Source organism: Pelophylax lessonae (assembly GCF_965119305.1).
Source record: "Pelophylax lessonae genome assembly, chromosome: 2".
Lineage (NCBI taxonomy): Eukaryota > Metazoa > Chordata > Amphibia > Anura > Ranidae > Pelophylax > Pelophylax lessonae.
The window spans coordinates 365998496-366018335 of NC_138769.1; the positions used below are offsets into that span (position 1 = coordinate 365998496).

Consider the following 19840-nt stretch of genomic DNA (forward strand, 5'->3'; position numbering starts at 1 on the left):
ATGAGTATATAATTGTAGCTGTGCCTATCCTTAACTAGGGGTGAAAAAATAATAAGGACCTTACGTTGTACAAGGAGAACTGCTAAAAGGGCTTATTGTTCATCATTTTCTCTCCTAGAATGCAGAAGGGTGAGTGGGTCAGGGCTGGTATCAGAAATCTGTCTGAGGGGTCACCAGTGTATGCCTATGAGTCCATCCCCAGTGTGGGCCCCTAGCTATGAGTTTTGGCCACTATGCAGCTAGGGAGCGCTTACAAGCTGTCATCCTAACCCTGGCCCCATTATCTAATTGACCTTGAAGAAGCATAAAACTTGGGAGTCACGTATCATGATGCCAGCTATGGAACCTGCACCTTAAAAAAACAGGTTAGCAGTAGCATCTCCCTATTTTGGAAGAGGGATTTAGGGCCCATTCACACCTATACATTGCAGTAACATGTAATAAAGTGAGCATTTTACCACATGTTGTATCAATGCTTGGCACTTTGTGCAGTGTGTTGCTGTGACATTTATTGTCATGGACATTCCAATGCACTGTACAGTAGAGACCAAAGCACAGGAACACACCCCAACTCACATTCTGTGCATTTTGCTCTGGTGAATCAAAAAAGGGGTCAAATCCGGTAAATGTCCGTTAAGATGTGTTGACACACCCATTCATATTGCATGGGTTACCGTAACGCAATTCTTGTTACATGTGTGTCTTAACCCATCTCAGTGGACCATATAGATGTAAATGGACCACTAGGGAAGGTGCACATTTTGGCAAGTGAACACTTGTGGGCACATTTATTAAGCAGTGAATCTGAATTTCACCAAACATTCACTACAGGTGAATCTACCAGGTGCATGGGTTTTAAATGAAAGTGCTTGATTCACCACCAGTGAATGTTTGGTGAAAGATACATTGGTAAATATATAGTTACTAAAATCATAGGATTATTATAATTACTAAAGTCATAGGATTGTCACTAGGCTGTCCATCTCAGGAGTTCAAGTAGAGATGTTTTCCATTATTTAATGCAATTCTATGTGAGGAATATGAAAATCACACCACAGGTATGACAGGAACATAAAAGGTAACGCATTTCACACTAAAGTCAGCGCTCACTCAATAAAGTTACTAAGGAATGCAGCAACATTCCGGATTTTTGCATGTCTCTGAATCTCACAGACGAGCTGCGCAGCACCCTGGGTTCCTGTTGACTACGTGTGAGAGTCGGTCACTCACCTAGAGTGGCATTTCTTTGGCTTTACTAACTAGGCTTTTTGGTTCCTTGTGTACCACCTCACTGCCAAATCAAATGGTTGTACTGTTTACATATACTGTATGATGTAAGTTCATATGTTGATTATCCTTAGGAATACTTACTGCCTCTCTTTGACCAGCATGTCTTTACTATGGTCATGAACAAATAGGGACAAATGGGTTCAAACATATACACATGTGCAGTTTGAAAAGCATTGCTACACTGAAAATATTATACTTGGCACTGAAAATTAAAATAAGTTACCTAGAAAAAAAAAAGGGTTTTAAATGTTTTATTATTGTTTACAATACTAATACTGTTACCATATCCAATTTTGTAAATATTATCTGTATTGTTAGATATATTAAACCAAAGGGTTAATGTTGTATTTATTCACACAATTTTTCTATTCTACAAATGCTTTTGACATATTTCTATTAATTCTTTATATATATATATATATATATATATATATATATATATATATATATATATATATATATTATACTATACTATCTATCTATCTATCTATCTATCTATCTATCTATTATCTATCTATATATTGCTTGTGAAGAAAATCGTTTTTTTCATATCTGTTTGTTAACTTGAAGCCTATATTTATCAACATTCAAAGGATTAACATCAAAGTATGGGGATGTTCACCCACACAGATTCACATAAGCAAGGGTATATTTACAAGCAAGTATTATTTTATTAAACCAGGTTCTGAATTGCCTGCCTAATAAATCTGTGTAATTTTCTGACTTACTCCTTTATTGAATAATTCATAAAGAACATTTTTTTACCATTATTTTCTCTACTTTTTACTGTAAGTTTGTTATATACTCATTAAATACAAAAATTATAATACAATACAACAATGTACCAGCTTTAGTTTTCATGTTTTTTTTTTTTTTTTCATTGTGACAGTTGTTATAAATAATAAATCTACATACCATAAGGGATTGGTCGAGGATATTCTTCATTGGTATTTCCTGGGAGAAGTTGAGTAACACAGCAGTCACTATGCCCTGCGGGAACAATGGAGTTGGAAACAGTGTCATTACGTCCACGTGCTACTGTTTCTGGACAAGTACAACCAGTCTGTGTCAGTCCACAGCGCACACCCCAGTCCCGAGCTCTTAAACATTCCTCAAACCATCTGCAGAGTACACCACAAGCAAACTGGCTGGAGTTATCATGGTTGACCAACAGCACCTCCACAAAGCGAAAATTTAGCACAGAATCAGGGAGAAGTTGAATGGATAGAGGCTGCTCTGACAAGCAGATACGAAGAAAATTTTTATCAAAGTGAGAAAATGTAAATGGAGACCCAGGCGCACAGAGTTCCTGAGCTTCGTCTGCCCCTTCCTCAGGCCGACTGCAGGTGTGGTTGGGAAGATAATGATCCAAAGCTTGCACCATGGGGGATAGATGTGAGCACACTTGCTCCTCGTGAGTGAACTTTAGGTATAATGTGTATTTGGTTGGATCTGGGTTCTCCAGGGTCCAAGAGCAGCCAGGAGAGAAGATAGGAAATAGGTCTTTAAGAGAGAAGGCTCCGTATAGAACTCCAGAGGCCAGAGCCGAGCATGTGCTCGGTGTAGGGTTTGAACCCCAAGAGAGCAAGACAAGAGACGATATCACAGATAGTAAGAGGGGACAAGCAGTGTTCATCCTATGACATGGGCCCTGTAGGAGAAGGAAAAAAGAAGCATTAGTTTTTGAGTAGTTGTTAAGCACATGGCATATCAAGGTTCAAAATCTAAATAATTATTCACAGATGGACAAAACAGCATGTAAATTCATGGGCTAGTCGGTAGAAGCCACCTTACGATTTTACGTAGCCAAAGACAAACACTTAGATCGATAGTAATTACCATCAAAATATAATATCAAGCTATACCTTAATACCTTAAATACCAAATGTGTAATGTGTTCCATCACTTTTAAAGGAAATCCTGCACTAGGAGAGCATGAAGACTTTCATTGCCCACCTCTTTCTGAAAATACTAGGTGATGGTGCCATGCTTATTGAATTGTTTCAGTATTTTCACACACACTGTCCAAGGCAACTAGCATTTTTAGATGAGGTCAGCAAAGTAGTCCCTATATACCCCTTGGTACCTTATAGAGATTACAATGACTGACATGTATGTATGTAATGTATCGGTAACAATTGTATATATTTGTCATTCTGCGTCAGTTCCATTAACAAATACTCCTCCCTTTTATTTATAGTAACACAGCATTTGAGTTAAATGCTAAACACAGTGGAATACAATATTGGGTATTCAATAAGTGTGAAGTGCAATTGTGTAAACCATAGCAACCAATCAAATATTAGGTTACAGTAGTCACCTTATGAAAAGGTTGTGTTACTGTGCTTTGCATGAAGTCATACCATACTGGACATACCATACTGGTATATAAAAACATGTATTATGAAGAAATAGCTCTGCCAAACCAGTAAAAAAATTATTTATCTCGGTTTTACTGATTTCTCTATCTTATGTTGAAAACAATAAAAAAACGCTATCGGCACTTTTCTAACACTATTTTAAAAATTTGTATTATACATTATTTAATATATAATTAATTATATCAATATTATATATCATTTTTTATATTATACATTATACAGTTACAGTAGGAACTAGAAAGCGTGGATGACATGGATATCTCTTTTTAATACCATGGTCATAGTGGCAAAAAGGATAACATAACCTTCAATCTAAGTTATAGATTACATACAAAGGTGCAAGTATTTACCAGACTTAAAGTGGTTTTAAAGGCAGAAGATGTTTTATCTGAATGCATTCTATGCATTAGGATAAAAAAACCTTATGTGAGCAGCAGCCCCCCTCAGCACCCTAAATACTTACCTAAGCCCCATCTCCATCCAGCAATGAGGCACGAGAGCCTCAGCTGTCCAGGACTCTCCCTCCTGATTGGCTGAGACACAGCAGTGGGTGTCATTGACTCCCACTCCTGTCAATCATTGTCAGTGAGCCAATAAATAGTGAGAGGAGGCGGGCCGAACCGTGGCTCTGAGTCTGAATGGACACACAGAGCAGCGGCTTGGCTCAAGTGCCCCTATTGCAAGCTGTTTGCTCTGGAGGCACTCGGCAGGAGGGAGAGGCCAGGATCCCCAGCGAGGGACCCGAGAAGAGGAGGACCTGGGCTGCTCTGTGCACAACAACTTCATACAGCAGGTAAGTATGACATGTTTATTACTTTTATTGAAAAAAACAAGACTTTAATATCACTTTAAGGCCCCGTTCACATTGCCGCGATCCGACTTGGGGGGGCGACCTCCGAGGTCGCGGTGCGAGCAGCGCGCCGCGACCTCGGAGCGGCCGCCACGGACTTCATAACAGTCTATGGCGGTCGCCTCCGGGTCGCCCCAAAGAAGCTCCGGACCCTTTTTCTAAGTCGGAGCGACTTGTGTCGCTCCTATTAGAACGGGTCCGCAGCTTCCCTATGGAAGGCGACCTACGGCGACCTGTGAGGCGACCAGGTCGCCTCACAGGTCGCCTTAGTGTGAACGGGGACTTAACGTTTAGCCTACAGAGTCTTCGCAAAGTCACTAGATGGCGCTTCCTTTCTGTAGCTTCACTTCTATACTGGGTTCAATCACACACACACAGAAGCTATGAGGGAATTCCCAAGTGATTCGGACAGAAATCGCACAGCATTCCTGTTCAAATCACATGCAATTCTTTGCAGTGCGATTTGCAGCTTTTTTTTTTTATATTAATGCAAATTGCACTGCAAAGTATCAGTTTCGGTATCAGGAGCATTTTTATCAGTGTCATCATTGTTGCTGATGAGACCCATCACAGCTGTGTCATCCGCAAACTTGATGATGTGGTTGGAGCTGAACTTGGTAGTACAGTCGTTCATCAGCAGTATGAAGAGCAATGGGCTGAGCACACAGCTCTGTGGGGCACCCATGCTCAGTATGGTTGTACTCAAGGTGCTGCGGCAAACGGTTTTGTTAATAAACTTTTAAAATGACACTCAGTCTGGCTTATTGCAGATAATGATGATCTAGCTAAATGTTGAGTTAAACAGAGGGAAACGAGTTGTGGGGACGGGTTTCATTTGCATGCACAATGCATCTGTTGTTTTGGTGAGGAAAAGCTGGAGTTCTTCCTAAACTACAGTACAGTAGCCTACCAGAGACAATCATGTCATTTTTTGTCTTCAGTAAAATGAATTATGATTTGGTTACTATGGTTTAATGTGCTTTGTACTTAGAGATTTGCTCCTTGCCCTGTTTGTTGAATAAGGTTGTAAATGTGAACTTGCATATTTTTACTAAACACAAACACAGATGTTAGGCATATAAACTAGCGATACTTTATGAATTACTACATTTACAGAAACAGGATTGCTAACTACTCTAAATTGGCTATATCGTCTAAAGACCAACTAAGTATGTACAGTTCATTTTTTGAGACACAGTTGTATAAATTTTAGTTAAGTAGCGGGAATTACTGTAAATGTGTAGCACATTAATAACCACGTCAGTTGCGTACATTTTGTAATTAAAACTCTTAGTGCACATAGATATTAATTAGGAAAATAAAAAGCACAGTCTATAAGAAGACACTGAACAGTAATTTGGGCGGCACTCATCTTAGGAATACACATAATCATTCTTATTAATTACTGGCTTGAAAGGCAATCTGACCCAAGGGTGCAACAGATCCAACAGATCGTGCTACCTTATGCAGAGTTTACACTTTATACAAGGATACTGTGTTTAAAGATTTAGTCTTTTAGTCCTTGTATATACAAAAGCAGATTTTAACCCTTGTAGGAACACTAATGGTGGTTCAGTGTCCTGGTTTAGTGTCCTTGACATTTCAACTCAGTTTAGGTGAATAGATTGCACAGCATATCGCTACATGTGAATGTACACCTAGCAGACTGAAAACTAGACAATCCCTCTGCGTGGGCAAAGCATAGCTTGTTATGATTCTTGAAACTTCAGTAAAAAAATTGAAACAGAAAAGTAGATGATCTCATTTGATAGTATACCACCTTTGGCTATAAGAACCTGAAGTGGCTCTGACTCCACAGGGATACCCTAGCATCTTTCTGCTAAAGAGGATAATACAGATTTTCCTGTGCTGTGCAGCAGTAAATGGTTGATAGAAGGATGTTGAAGCTATATCTTCAGTCTACCACTGTAATGACAAACTATTTTTCACTGGTCCACACAACTTATTTCTAGTCACCAATTCTCTAGTACTCATATTGATACATAGAACAAAAATGCCCAAGGGACTTGGAGAGACACATCAAAATGAATAAAAAAATGTTACATTTTATTTAAAATACATAGTTTAAAAAGATTCAATCTCAAAAAATTAAACACCTCAACAACGGTACATATGAGATAGAGGTAGTTACATGAATTGCAACATTGCACATGGTCCATTGCATATATCTCTTAACATGTTTTGCTAGTCAGCACTTCCTTCCTCAGGAGGAGTAAGAACTATATAATATAATTCCAGTAAAGTATCCAGGAGCAACTGGATATTAGTATACACAACAAAAATTATAATAACATGACCCAACAACCACAATGGGGTGAAGAAGAAGTCTGCACCTTCCTATCCAGGAGTTCTAAAAAAAAAGGAGCAGGGCCAATCACATAAGATAGCAATTGCTTCATAGACGAAGGTGGACCAGGTTGCCGGAAGCTACTGATCATGGGTCAAAATGAATGGCACCGTCCAAGCACGGCAACGGCAATGACTAGTACTGATATTGTTTAGCCCTCTCCAAATATTGTTCCACAATTTATCGTAAATAGTAGATGTATGCTGCATGTAGTTGTCATATTCCATGTAGTCTAAAATGTGTAGTGTTTGGGTTTAGTTTGGGTACTAAATGCAAATTGGCTCTTCACTTTGTAAGGGAAGTTGTAATTTACAAGGGAATGTTACCCTAGAGCTCAACCATTTCTCACCCATGCTATAACTTAAAAAATAGCTGCAGCTTGGGCTTACTTTGCCAGGAGGGTGTACATGGGCATCCTCCCATGACTGGGCTGATCACAGATCAGGGTAAAGGGCCAATCACAGTGACCTTTTACCACGTGATCAGCTATGTCCAATGACAATGGATCATGGACGTAAACACAAGCTGGTTATCGGCTTTTCTTTCCTCACGTTGACGGCATGAGGAGTGAAGAATAACCGGCTTGTTTTAAAGGGACAACTGCACTGATAATCAGGGCACTGATTATCAGTATCCTGATTATCAATGCAATCCCAAAAGTGCTCATCAGTGCTACCAATCAGTGCCCATTAGTTCTTCCAATCAGTACCCATCAGCGCCTCCTCATCAGTGTTACCCATCAGTGCCACCTATCAGTGCCCATCAGTGCCACCAAGCAGTGCTGCCTATCAGTGCCACTTATCAGTGCCCTTCAGATCTGCCTATCAGAGTTCATCAATGCCACCTATCATTGTCCATCAGCGCTGCCTTTTTAGTGAAACCTTATCAGTGAATCCTCATCAGTGCCCACCAGTGCCACCTCATCAGTGCTCACCACTGCCACATCACAGTGCCCATCAGTGCAGCCTATCAGTGCTCATCAGTGCAGCCTATCAGTGCTCATCAGCGCAGCCTCATCTGTGCACATCAGTGAAGAAGAAAAATTACCTGTTTGCAACATTTTATAACAAACTATGAAACAATTTTTTTTTCAAAATTGTTAGTCTATTTTCAGTTTTTTAGCAAAGAATAAAAAGCCCAGTGGTGAATAAATACTACCAAAAAAAGCTATGTTTGTGTGAAAAAAATGATACAAATTTAGTTTGAGTACAGTGTTGCATGGCCACGCAATTGTCATTCAAAGTGTGACATCGCTGAAAGTTGAAAATTGGCCTGGGCAGGAAGGGGGTAAAAGTGCCCAGTAGGCAAGTGGTTAAAGACCTTAGCTTAGGTGTAGTTTTACATTGCAAAAAAATCTACATCACGTGCAGGGAAAATAAAATAAGAACAGCAATTTTGCTGGCCCATGATTGGATGATGGAAGTCAATAGAGCTTCACCTCATTCACTAACCTCTAGGGAAAATTCCCTTGCAAAATAAACAGCCTATTAACCTTTAGAAACCTGGAAACATGTAGAGATACAGTAGAGGGTTCTCATAAAAATACAATTTAGAGTGGTCTCTTTTTAATAATGTCCTTTCTGCTAGAGCATTTGGGCATGTTTTCTCTTCTATCCTGTATATTTATGGTGACCCTTCAAAGAAGCTCATTATCAATAATCAAATTTCTTTCCCCCATACCTATTTCATGGTATATTAGACAGGGTTGCCCCCTCTTTTTTGTACTTTATAATATTGCGCTAGTACCCTTTTGGGACTTTTGGAGTGTTTTCCTGCTTTTTAAAGCATACTCACATGCGTTAAACTAATCAAGATAACTTTTGAAGCAACACATCTCATTACTCTATCAACCTTGAGAAATCCAACCTGATGTATTGAGTTAGCACTAAGGTAGTATAAGGCAGCTGGCAGCGGGTAAGTATACATACCCCAAAAAAGAATCTGCAAAACGACATAAAGTGCACTGCCTAGAAATGAATAGGCTCACAAAGTGATAAAACGTAATTAAATTACAATTAGTGATTGCAATAGTAAAAAAAAAAGTAAAGCGAACAATACATATGTACATCAAATAGGTAAAAACAGTCAATGCAAAAAGTTAAATGAACCAATCCGTGAATAGTATCACTGTCTGAAATATCCCCCACCACTTGTGAATGAGGACAATACCGCCCTCACCAGATTCCCTGCTGCCAATGCAGCCTTTCCAGTATGGACTTCCAACTCCATCCACATTCATGGGGTATTTGGTTGGTAACAATACACGTCCCTTAAAGCAGAGTTCCACCCTGGATTTTTTTTTTTTTTTTTTTAATACCCCCGGGACAGTCAGGGCTAGTGCATTCCACAATGGCTAGCCTCTGATCTGTCCCGGGTTGCACTTACCTGTTAGGACAAATACTTACCTTGCAAACGTCTTGTCCAGCGCTGCCATCTCAGATGTGGGCAGCTGGAAGCCAGCGCGTCCTCTTCGGCGTCTTCTTCCGCCTTCTTTGGTCCCACGATGCTCTGCGCCGGCCCCGACGTCACTTCCGGGTCGCGCGCGTCATCCTTCCACAGCTTCTGGGCATGCCCAGAAGCTGTTTAGAAGGGGATGACGCGCGCGACCCGGAACTGACGTCGGGGCCGGTGCAGGCGCAATGATTCCTGGGAGCTATGACGTCCAGCTCCCAGGAATCATTGCAGAGCCAGGAAGTGACGACGGGCCGCGGCCGAGGAAGGAGGAAGAAGGAAGTAAGGTAAGTATATTTTCTTCGCTACGAGGTAAGTAAAAAAAAAAAAAAATATGCGATTATCCATTTCTTTTTCAGGTGACCCGGAGCGAGAAGATGGAGGTAAGTATAAAAATAGGGTGGAACTCCACTTTAAGGATGCTGAACCACATGCACCAACACTAAGTAGAAAAGAGTGCTCACCGCAAGCAGCCAGACATCTTCTATACCACATGGTTGTCTTGCTTGGAATTTATACTCATTGCCTCTTGAATAGTAATACCTCACTTTTTCATTCACTTTGGCAAAACCCTGACCTCTCAGAATCCATAGGAATGACTACTCTCAAGTCATGGCACAATGTAGACATCTAATACTTTAAAAGCTTAGTGAACATGACCACCTCTCTCTTTTGCAGCTGCTCAAGAAAAAAAATCTTCTTTTTATCCAATAACCCTATTACCCTTCTAAAAATGAAATCATACATTATTGCAACAATCAAAAACCTGCCTCACAGGGACTGATCAAACTCACTGGATACCCCATTGAAATATCCTAACTCTGAATGATGTGCAAATTCAAGTTTTAGGGACTCCTGGATTGTTCACAGATTGACACTGGGCACAAGAAGTGGGCTTGCTCTTTTTTTGATATTTCAATGAGAATACTTCTTACATTTCTCCGTTCATTCTTGGGGTTAATCAAAGCCATAATGTTCAAAAATCTGTGCTTTAATTTAACATAACTCTTATATATCCCCATATCGTTCCCACCTCAAAAGCCCCTCCGCCTTTTCCTTGAAATGTGGCCACTTGGACACAGACTTGTACCATGCATTTTGGGCCTGTCACAAGATAAAGCAATTTTAGACCGTTTTGGTCCATTATGCAACCTCACCAATCCCTTAAACACCTGAATGGATGTGCTTTGGCATTTCAAAATGTCCCACAGCTCAGATTTCTAAACGCTCCAAAAATTCTTCCTTATCATCTCTTTGGTGGCTAAAAAGACTATTCCCTATAAATGGATTTATTTAGTTACTCACACAATTCCGTTATTTCATAGGAAGTTGATGTATGTTTTCCACATGGAATGGATAGAAGGCTCTCTAAACAAGAAGCTTAGGACTTAAAAACTTGTTAATGTTCAGGAACTATTCATGCAAACCTTGTCCACAGACACTCAACAATCCATAGCAAGATGTTTTCAGTATATCCAATGGTATTTATCTAGACACCTTGAAAATGATCCCATCATTACTGGCCCGCTTCGTATAGTTGTTGCACTCTTTCTGTGTGAGGGCTCTGGTCACTCCGAAGAAGCAGGTGAACAGCCGACCACCACCCTCTGCCCTTGGCCACCCTAAATTAATTGGGTTACCATTGACAGATGAACTTACTCTAGTTATCAATTGCTACACAAGTTACTCCCTCACTGGGACCCCATTATACAGCCAGATGACAAGGACTGTATATTTTTATGACCAACTGTAAAGCCTTCTTCAATGCCATCTTCTTTTTAAATTTTATGTTTATGTCATTTTCTCTAGCCAAATGTTGCAGCCATACAAATATTGTGTGCACTCTAAATAAAAATTAAAAGAAAACAATTTAGAAAGAGAAGGCTAGACACGCTAGTGTGACTTCTGCTGTATCTGCCATCGCACTACAATGCATAACAATAGAAATGACATTATTCTCCATGGTGCTAGTTAACATCAATGCAGCAAAATGTGATTTTTGAAAAGATGCAAGTGCTTCTTTTGATACAACATAGGGCATTTTTGTCCCCATAGACTTCAGTAGCGCATGAAAAGCATGTGCATACATTTTTTTTTTTTTAGCTTTTTTGTTAGTTTTTTTGTGTTTATCAAATAGTCTCCTCCTACAATAAAATACATGAAGCATAAAAACACATAAAACACAAACATAAAAACATGCTTCAAAAACACACTGAAAATGACATGATTTTGCAGCACTAGTATGAGCCTAGGCTAAATAGAAGGCACATAGGACAGAAAGCTGTCCCAACATCAGAAGCAAAAGATAAAATGAAGGTACACCGGAACAGAAAGCTACTGAATAGTAGAGACTGGATCCGATCTGGATCAAAATTGCTATAAAACAGGATTTAGAATTAAAATGCTGCAGGATAGTCAGGAATTGGGTTGTGGAGTGAACTTGGCAAATGTTATACAATGAACCATTAAATGCTTGCTGGAAAAAATAATTCTTAAAGAGGAACTACACTGCATCTGTACACTACAAACTAAAACACTGTTTAATTAATTTTTGTGATTCAAAGCAATTCACCCATCCAGCCATGTCTCCATACTTTATTTTGCTGAGAAACCACATTGAAAAACACCCCCCTAGCATTTCTGGCATTGTCTTCTTGAGTAAGGGCAGATGATTCATGTGGCATTTACTTCCTGAAATCCATCTGTCCTTAGCACAGGCATGCAGACAGGAGGGTATGCTTAGCCAAGAAAACCCCTCCTACCCTCTTGAAAACTCCTGGGGTGTATGAAATAATTTGCCTATGCATGAAAACCAGGAAGTAACTGAAGAAATGTAAAAATAAAAAATTAAAACAGGTGCCTATGATATACTTTTCTATCCATTTACTAATGCTAGCAGCATAAGGATTAGAATTAGTCAATGTTGATTGGGAGAGTGAAATTCTCCTTTAACTACTGGCTGACTGTCCTATAGCAGTTTTACTAATACAGGGCGGCGGCTGTGCGCAGGATCGCGTATATATACGTAATTCTGCATTTCCACCTGCAGGGGTCGCGCACACCGCCAGCAGGCTACTTCTGATGTGACTCCTCACAACAGAAGCCAATCGTTGGCAATACACAGAGAACTGAGATATGCCTATCTCAAGGCATATCTCAGTTCTGAGGAGGGGAGGGATCAATCCTTGTTCTTACAAAGCAGGGTCTACAATCTATCTCTTCCCCTAGTAAAAGCAGCACAGAGAGTACGCAAAAACACTGGCTAGGCACACATTTAACCCTTTAAGCGCCCTAGAGGTTTAACCCCTTCCCAGTCATGTCATGAGTACAGCAACAGTGCATATTTTTTGCACTGATCACTGTATTAGTGTCACTGGTTCCCAAATGTGTCAAAAGTTCCAGTTAGTGTCAGAATGTCAGCTGCAATATGGCAGTTCCACTCAAAGTCTCTGATCGCCTCCATTACTAACATAAACAAATAAATAAATAAAAATATCAGTATATATACCATAGTTTGTAGATGCTATAACTTTTGTGAAAACTAATCAATATACACTTATTGAGATTTTTTTTTACCAATAATATGTAGCAAAATTCATATTGGCCCTAATTTATGTGGACATTCAATTTTAAAAATGTGTTTGTTGGATATGTTTTACAGAAGAAAGTAAAAAAAATATATATTTTTTTCAAAATTGTTTATAGCGCAAAAAATAAAAACCAAGTGGTGATCAAATACCACCAAAAGAAAGCTCTATTTGCGGGGGGAAAATGACATCAATTTTATTTGGGTAGAGTGTTACATGAGTGCACAATTGTCAGTTAAAATATGACAGTGCTTTATCGCAAAAAAAGGCCTGTTCATGAAGGGGGGTACATCTTCCGGAGGTGAATTGACCCAGTCAGCGCAATGAATTATTATAAACATCAGGTCGTTGCAAGAGTGACTCTCTTCTACTCACCTCTCTGGTGGCCCTCTCATCGTTCTAGTGCTTAATCAGTGACTTTGGCATTTGACACTTGCTGGTGTGTCGTATACCCGAGTCCCCACTGCGCGCTGTGGCTCATTTCTTCAACCTCCATGTTTCTGCTGAGTCCTATAATCAAACAGGGGCCAGAGGAAGGAAGTACAATGCACGTGCTAAGAGAATGCAAAGCTGGAGCACAGGATGAATAGGACACACAGGCCACTGAAGAGGTCATTTTATAAACTCTTCTTTTACAAGGACCTGACGGTTTGAATTCTTTAGAGACCTGAAAGGCTGTCGATTTAAAGGCTTTGCTCATTTAAGTCCCATGTGAGGAAAAAGCAAGGAAAGAGACTGACCAAAACACACAGTGGGAGGTAGGAAACAATCAATCAAAGATACCAACAGAATATACAAGTTACTGAGAACATTGCAAAGCATTTTCATTTTGTGTCAGTCATTGAACACTTTTCAAAATTTGCTACCTTTAAGAAATCTAGCTTTTGTGCATTTCTAACAATGTTCAATGCTTCTATCTGGGCTCTAACTATTATCCTAAAATCTGTTAAAGTTTTACTAAAGCCACAACAGTAAAATCAGTCTGTATATACATGTATATGTGTATGCATGCTTGTTATACTCACTGGGGAACCTAAGGGGTTAATCCTTTGCATTGTGTAAAAAGGCTGTTTGATCCTGGCTTCTCTGATCCTCCCCTCCTTCCACTGTCCCCTAATCATTTCCTGATAACACAGAGTCTATGGAGTCAGGCTGCACATGCTCAGTTTGGTGTGTATTGCTAGAGAGGTTGTTGTTTTTTCTTGGGAGAGTGCATGTGATCAGCACAAGGCCAATCAGCACTGTCCAGACAGAGGGTCAGGGGTCCTGCAGTCTCATAGGATAGTCAGAAAACTCCTCCTACCAGCTTTAACCAGTGCTTGGCTGGACACTGATAGATGTCCAAAGACTGATCTAACTGCTTATGAGAAAAAGTATTTAGCAGTTTCAATTTACTAAAATATTTACATGTTCATGTTCTGTGTACTGTGAGAGATCATATATAGTCAGGACTTCTTTTCAGTTGGAACTTGGTGGAACTCAGTTCCACCACCTCTGGCTCAGGCTCTCTGCTCCCTGCTAACCACTATCACTTGTACACAGAAGTCCGGTTTCTCTGTTTATCGGTGACAGTTTGTCTCCCAATGGCTCCCTCAGATCTGATCTACTGAATGGCACCCACTGAGTACATGATGGGAACAATGGAGATGCAGGTGCCCGGGATGCAGTGCAGATGCCAACACTCCCACTGGGTGATGTCCCCACAAGTGAGAGAGCCACAGATAACTACAGTGTGGAGGTACTAGCGCTGACTGGGTGCTTCAGCTTAATACAGCAACAAAAGTAAGACATGTGGAAGATGGTGGAGCTTTTAAGGAGGTGGGGAAAATATGGGGGCAGTGGCGGAAGGGAGGGGTTGCTTGCAGAGGTCAGGACTGAAGAAGTTTTAAAGTGAGATGTGGATCGGGGATGCAAAGGTAAGCAGCTGTGGAAAAAGGCTGAACCCTGCACTCTGTGTGTAGCGCACCCCTGAATTCTGCACTCTGTATGCAGCACACTGCTGAACTCTGCACTATCTACGTAATAAACCCCCGAACTCTGCACTCTGTGTATAGCGGACCCCTGAATTCGGCACTCTTTATGCAGAGCACTGCTGAACTCTGCACTATGGACATAGTGCCCCCCTAAACTCTGCGCTCTATGTGTAAGCAACCCCTTCAAGAACTCTGCAATCCTGGTATTTAATGCCCCGTTTGTGGGGTCGAGGTTGGATTCCTGTACCTATTTTCTGAGAAAAAAAGCCCTGTATATAGTGAATGCAATGTCCTGGGTTTAGTAGCAGTTTAAGTTGTGCTTTAAAAGATACTTGCCAGGAGAAAAGTATACGTTACCAATCCTTCTGGTGTTGTGGAGCAAACGGCATTACTGGGAGAATTATAGTTAGAAGGAAAGTGTGCCTACCTATATCCTAATGGCAATAGTTCAGAGATAGTTTGTAAAAGTGAGAGTGGTTGATACAATTGTCTTTGTAGCCTAAAGCTTCCAAGAAATGTATGGTTCATCTAGAATCTTGGAAACATAGATGCACCGCTGGTATAGATATCATAAAACATAAATAATTAAGCATGTAAAAAGTCCCATAAGTTTTGATCCGGAGATAGGTTCATCCACCTCACAATGGAAACAATGTGAATCGACACCCGCCACCACTACAGATAGAACACACTGCCTCTTACCGCATCATGAGGATCATTGCTTCCACAATGATCAAAAGCGCATTTGGTTATTTTTTGGGAGGATCACACAGCCTCAGAGGATCACACAGTCTCGGATGCAATATGGGTGGAGGTGAAGACTTCCAGGGTCACCATGTATGCTCCTCCTCCGAGAGTCCTCTATCAGTGGTAGAGGACTCTCGGAGGAGGAGCAGGGTCACCATGAATGCTCCTCCCCTGAGAGTCCTCTACCAATGTTAGAGGACTCTCGGAGGAGGAGCATACATGGTGACCCTGGGAGTCTTCACCTCCACCCATATGGCATCTGAGACTGTCTGAGCTCCTCCTCCGAGAGTCCTCTACCAATGGTAGAGGACTCTCGGAAGAGGAGCATACATGGTGACCCTGGGAGTCTTCACCTCCACCCATATGGCATCCGAGACTGTGTGATCCTCTGAGGCTGTGTGATCCTCCCAAAAATCACTGAATGCACTTTTGATCATTGTGGAAGCAATGATCCTCGCGATGCGGTAAGAGGCAGTGTGTTCTATCTGTAGTGGTGGCGGATGTCGATTCACATTGTTTTCATTAGCACACTGAGGTGGATGAACCTATCTCCGGATGAAAACTTATGGGACTTTTTACATGCTTAATTATTTATGTTTTATGATATCTATACCAGGGCTCAGGGCCACTGATAGGGCAGTACAACCAGTCCTGTTGTACCGGGCCCGGGCTCCATCAGCTCTACAAGGGGCCCGGAAAGCATCACAGTAAATTTCTGCATGTTAAAAAAAAAATCGTTTTTTCTAAACTTTTTCCTAATTTGTACTTTCTTGAGGGTGTAATTACATTTTCCTGGGCCCTATAATGTCAACAAAAGGGCCCAGGAGGTGAATTCAGTGGCGGGACTTTTTTTTCATTTTCGGGGGCGCATGTATACATGGGATGTAGATCCACAATGATTTGCTGCCATAAAGTCCTGGCTGCTGCTGTCCACTGCCTTCCCCGGCGGAGTGATACAATAATTCTCTGCTCAGCCCCGCCTCCCCTTACTCAAGTGCCGAGTGTGATCGTGTAAGGAGGCAGACGGCTCAGCAGCTGACAGGGAGCAGCAGGAAGACAGCGTGGCTGCATTGGACAAAGTGAGTGAAGAACAGAAGATAGAGTCCTCACTGTGTCCTATGATCACCAGTATGAAAAATCACACAGGCTGCAGGTGCCCTGTCACAGTGTCACATGGATGCTGGGGATGCTGACTTTAAGCTATGGCTGTACTGAGTGTTACTGTATAACAAAGTCAGCAGCCCCATCATCCATGTGACACTGTGACAGGGCACCTGCAGCCTGTGTGATTTTTCATGCTGCTGATCATAGGACACAGTGAGATGCTACTTTAACCACTTAAGCCCCGGAGGATTTTCCTGCTAAACGACCAGGGGGTATTTTGCGATTCGGCACTGCGTGATTTTAACAGACAATTGCGCGGTCGTGCGACGCTGTATCTAAACGAATTTGGCGTCCTTTTTTTCCCACAAACAGAGCTTTCTTTTGGTGGTATTTGATCACCCGTGCAATTTTTACTTTTTGCGCTATAAACAAAAAAAGAGCGTACATTTTGCAAAAATAACAATATTTTTCACATTTTTTTATATGAAATTCCCCAAAAAAAAATGTAAAAATCAAAATTTTTTAAATTTTCGGCCAATTTGTTTTATGCTACCTATGTTTGGTAAAAAAAATCGCAAAAAGCGTATTTTGATTGGTTTGCGCAAAAGTTATCGCGTTTACTAACAAAGGGAAAGATTTCTGTCATTTTTGGTGTTTTTTTTTTTTAACGTGTAATGGCGGCGATCTGCGATTTTTTTGCGGTACTGCGACATTGGGGCGGACAGATCGGACCCTTGACTGACATTTGTGACACTTTTGGGGTTACCAGTGACATTTCTACAGTAATCAGTGCTATATATATGCACTGTTACTGTAAAAATACACTGGTAGTGAAGGGGTTAACTTTATTTGGGAGGGAGGGGCTGTGTGTGTCCCTAGGGGCGTGCTTTCTACTGTGATTGGCTGTGGCTTGAGCTGTAAGGACACTGATCAACGGATCTACATAGTAGATCCATGTGATCAGTGTTTTTACAGCGATGAGAATGACAGGTGGCTTGTTTACACAAGCTGCCTGACATTCTCCCTCTCCCCCGCCGATCGCCGAGTGACCGGCGGACATCGGGTCCGCTGGTCACACGCGCAGGGGGGTCCGCGACCGCACGGGAGCGGGAGCGCGCCTCCGCGGGCGCGCTCGCTCCCCAGAGCCTCACAGGCGAGCGACGTAGACCTACGTCACTCTGCCTGTGAGGGGCTGACTGCCGCAGTAAATATACTGTGAGCAGTCAGCAAGCGGTTAAACTTGTGTTTGGGGGACAGTAAACATGTGCAGTCAAACCACTCCCCTTTAACCTCTTCCCACCCATTGATGTATCGGTGTTCTGTCAGAATAGGGCTACCTATCAGATTTTGCTAGCAGAAGTGATGTACGGACTAGAACAACATACTGCCCATGCGCCATACGTTCCAACATGGCGGCTATGCGTTCCAATAGGTTTCCTAATGTGACAGAACATGAAGCAGCAGTGGACATCTTCTTACACCAACACAAGTCTTGAATTTTACATTTATTTTATCAGTAAACTCACCTTATAGACTGAAATAGACTATTTCACCGCAGCCGAGTGGAACAGTCTATTTCACTATATAATCAGTTTGTTGCTGAGTAGTGCGGGGTGTACCAAGATGGCCGTCACCACCTTCTGGCCGCAGGTTTCTCGCTATATTTACTAGAATACAATAATAATAGAAATGTAATACTGTGATTTATTCTATAAGGTCAGTTTACTGCTAAAATAAATGTAAAATTTAAGACTTGCGTGGGTGTAAGAAGATGTCCGCTGTTGCTTCATGTTCTGTCACATTAAGAAAGCTATTGGAACGCATAGCGGCCATGTTGGAACGCATGCCGCATGCGCAGTAAGTTGTTCTAGTCCGTATGTCACTTCCAGTAGCAGAATCTGATAGGTAGCGCTATTCTGACAGAACACTGGCACGTCCCTGGATTGGAAGGGTGATATCTTGGTCATCCCTGCAGCATGATAGCCCCAGCAACTTTGCACAAAGTAACATAAATAAAATAAAATGTAAAACCTTTTTAAAGCCCCCATTCCCCCTTGCTCATGCGTAATTGCAAACATGCACATTGGTCCCGCACATATATACGTAAACGGTGACAAACCTGCATTTTGTTTTGAGGTGGGGCCAGGGATGGGATTGAAGGGGGCCCCATCAGGTAGGCTGTACGGGGCCCCATCATTTCTAACAGCAACCCTGCCAGCGCTGCATCTATGTTTCCATTTACATTATTACATACCAGTAATTTGTGCTAGCTGCTGTATTTCATCTCTCTCTGGTTTTTGTATTTTATTTAATCTAGAATCTTAACATCAGGGAAGATAGATGTGTTTCATGCTGATTGTTAAGCATTAAAACCAAAAATGTGCTTATTGAAATCAGTTGGTATAAAAAAAAAAGTGGTTTGTGTAAAATCCATAGTGCCAGAAAGTTCACAAGTCCTTTCAGAAAGTGGAAACTTTGACCCATAAGACTCCTGGCACATGTTTATGCTATGGTTCCACTAATGCCTCCTCTATAAGACTTGGGTAGGAATAAAGGAACAGACGTTTACTTATTTGTGGTTTGGAGCAAAGGGAATCAATTCCATGCACGTTGCTGTCATAAGCTCAGGTAAGAAAATGAATACTCTAAACCACTACAGATAATTTATCACCTGGGCGAATCTTTCATTACAAATGCCCTTTCCATGCATCTCCTCCTCCCGTCTCATTCCCTTATTCTCCCTTCTCCTCCACTGTCAGCCTGGAGTAACAGCTGTCAGCTCTGGCGTGAATCGGGTTTTTCTTTGATCCCTTTCTACTTGAGCATCATCTTTTTTCGTCTTGGGGACTTCTAGGAAAATGACATGCAGTATTATAAATAAAACACAAAACAAAAACGAACAGCCTTGGTCCCTGCTGGAATACAGCCTGCTTTATAGCCTAGAAGAGTGAATTAAACAGTAAAGCGTGGTGCTTCATGAGAAAGAGGATTATGCGGTGTGAGTGGAATGGTAAAGAGCTATTTTATTCATGCAAAGTGTACAATAACCTGTCTACTTCCAGTGCCGTCCACAGCCATCAGGTTCTACA

General features: G+C 41.3%; 1 protein-coding gene across 12 annotated transcripts in view; it reads right to left on the reverse strand.

Annotated features, from left to right (window-relative positions):
* The window catches only part of ADGRB2 (adhesion G protein-coupled receptor B2), a 695259-nt gene that overhangs the window by 372126 nt on the left and 303293 nt on the right, over positions 1–19840 (reverse strand). For all 12 annotated transcript variants that reach the window (XM_082246705.1, XM_082246713.1, XM_082246711.1 and 9 more), the window contains one exon: positions 2206–2941. In XM_082246705.1, coding sequence (XP_082102831.1) covers positions 2206–2926 — 721 coding nt within the window. In that variant the 5' untranslated portion in view covers positions 2927–2941. The remainder of the gene's footprint in view (positions 1–2205; positions 2942–19840) is intronic.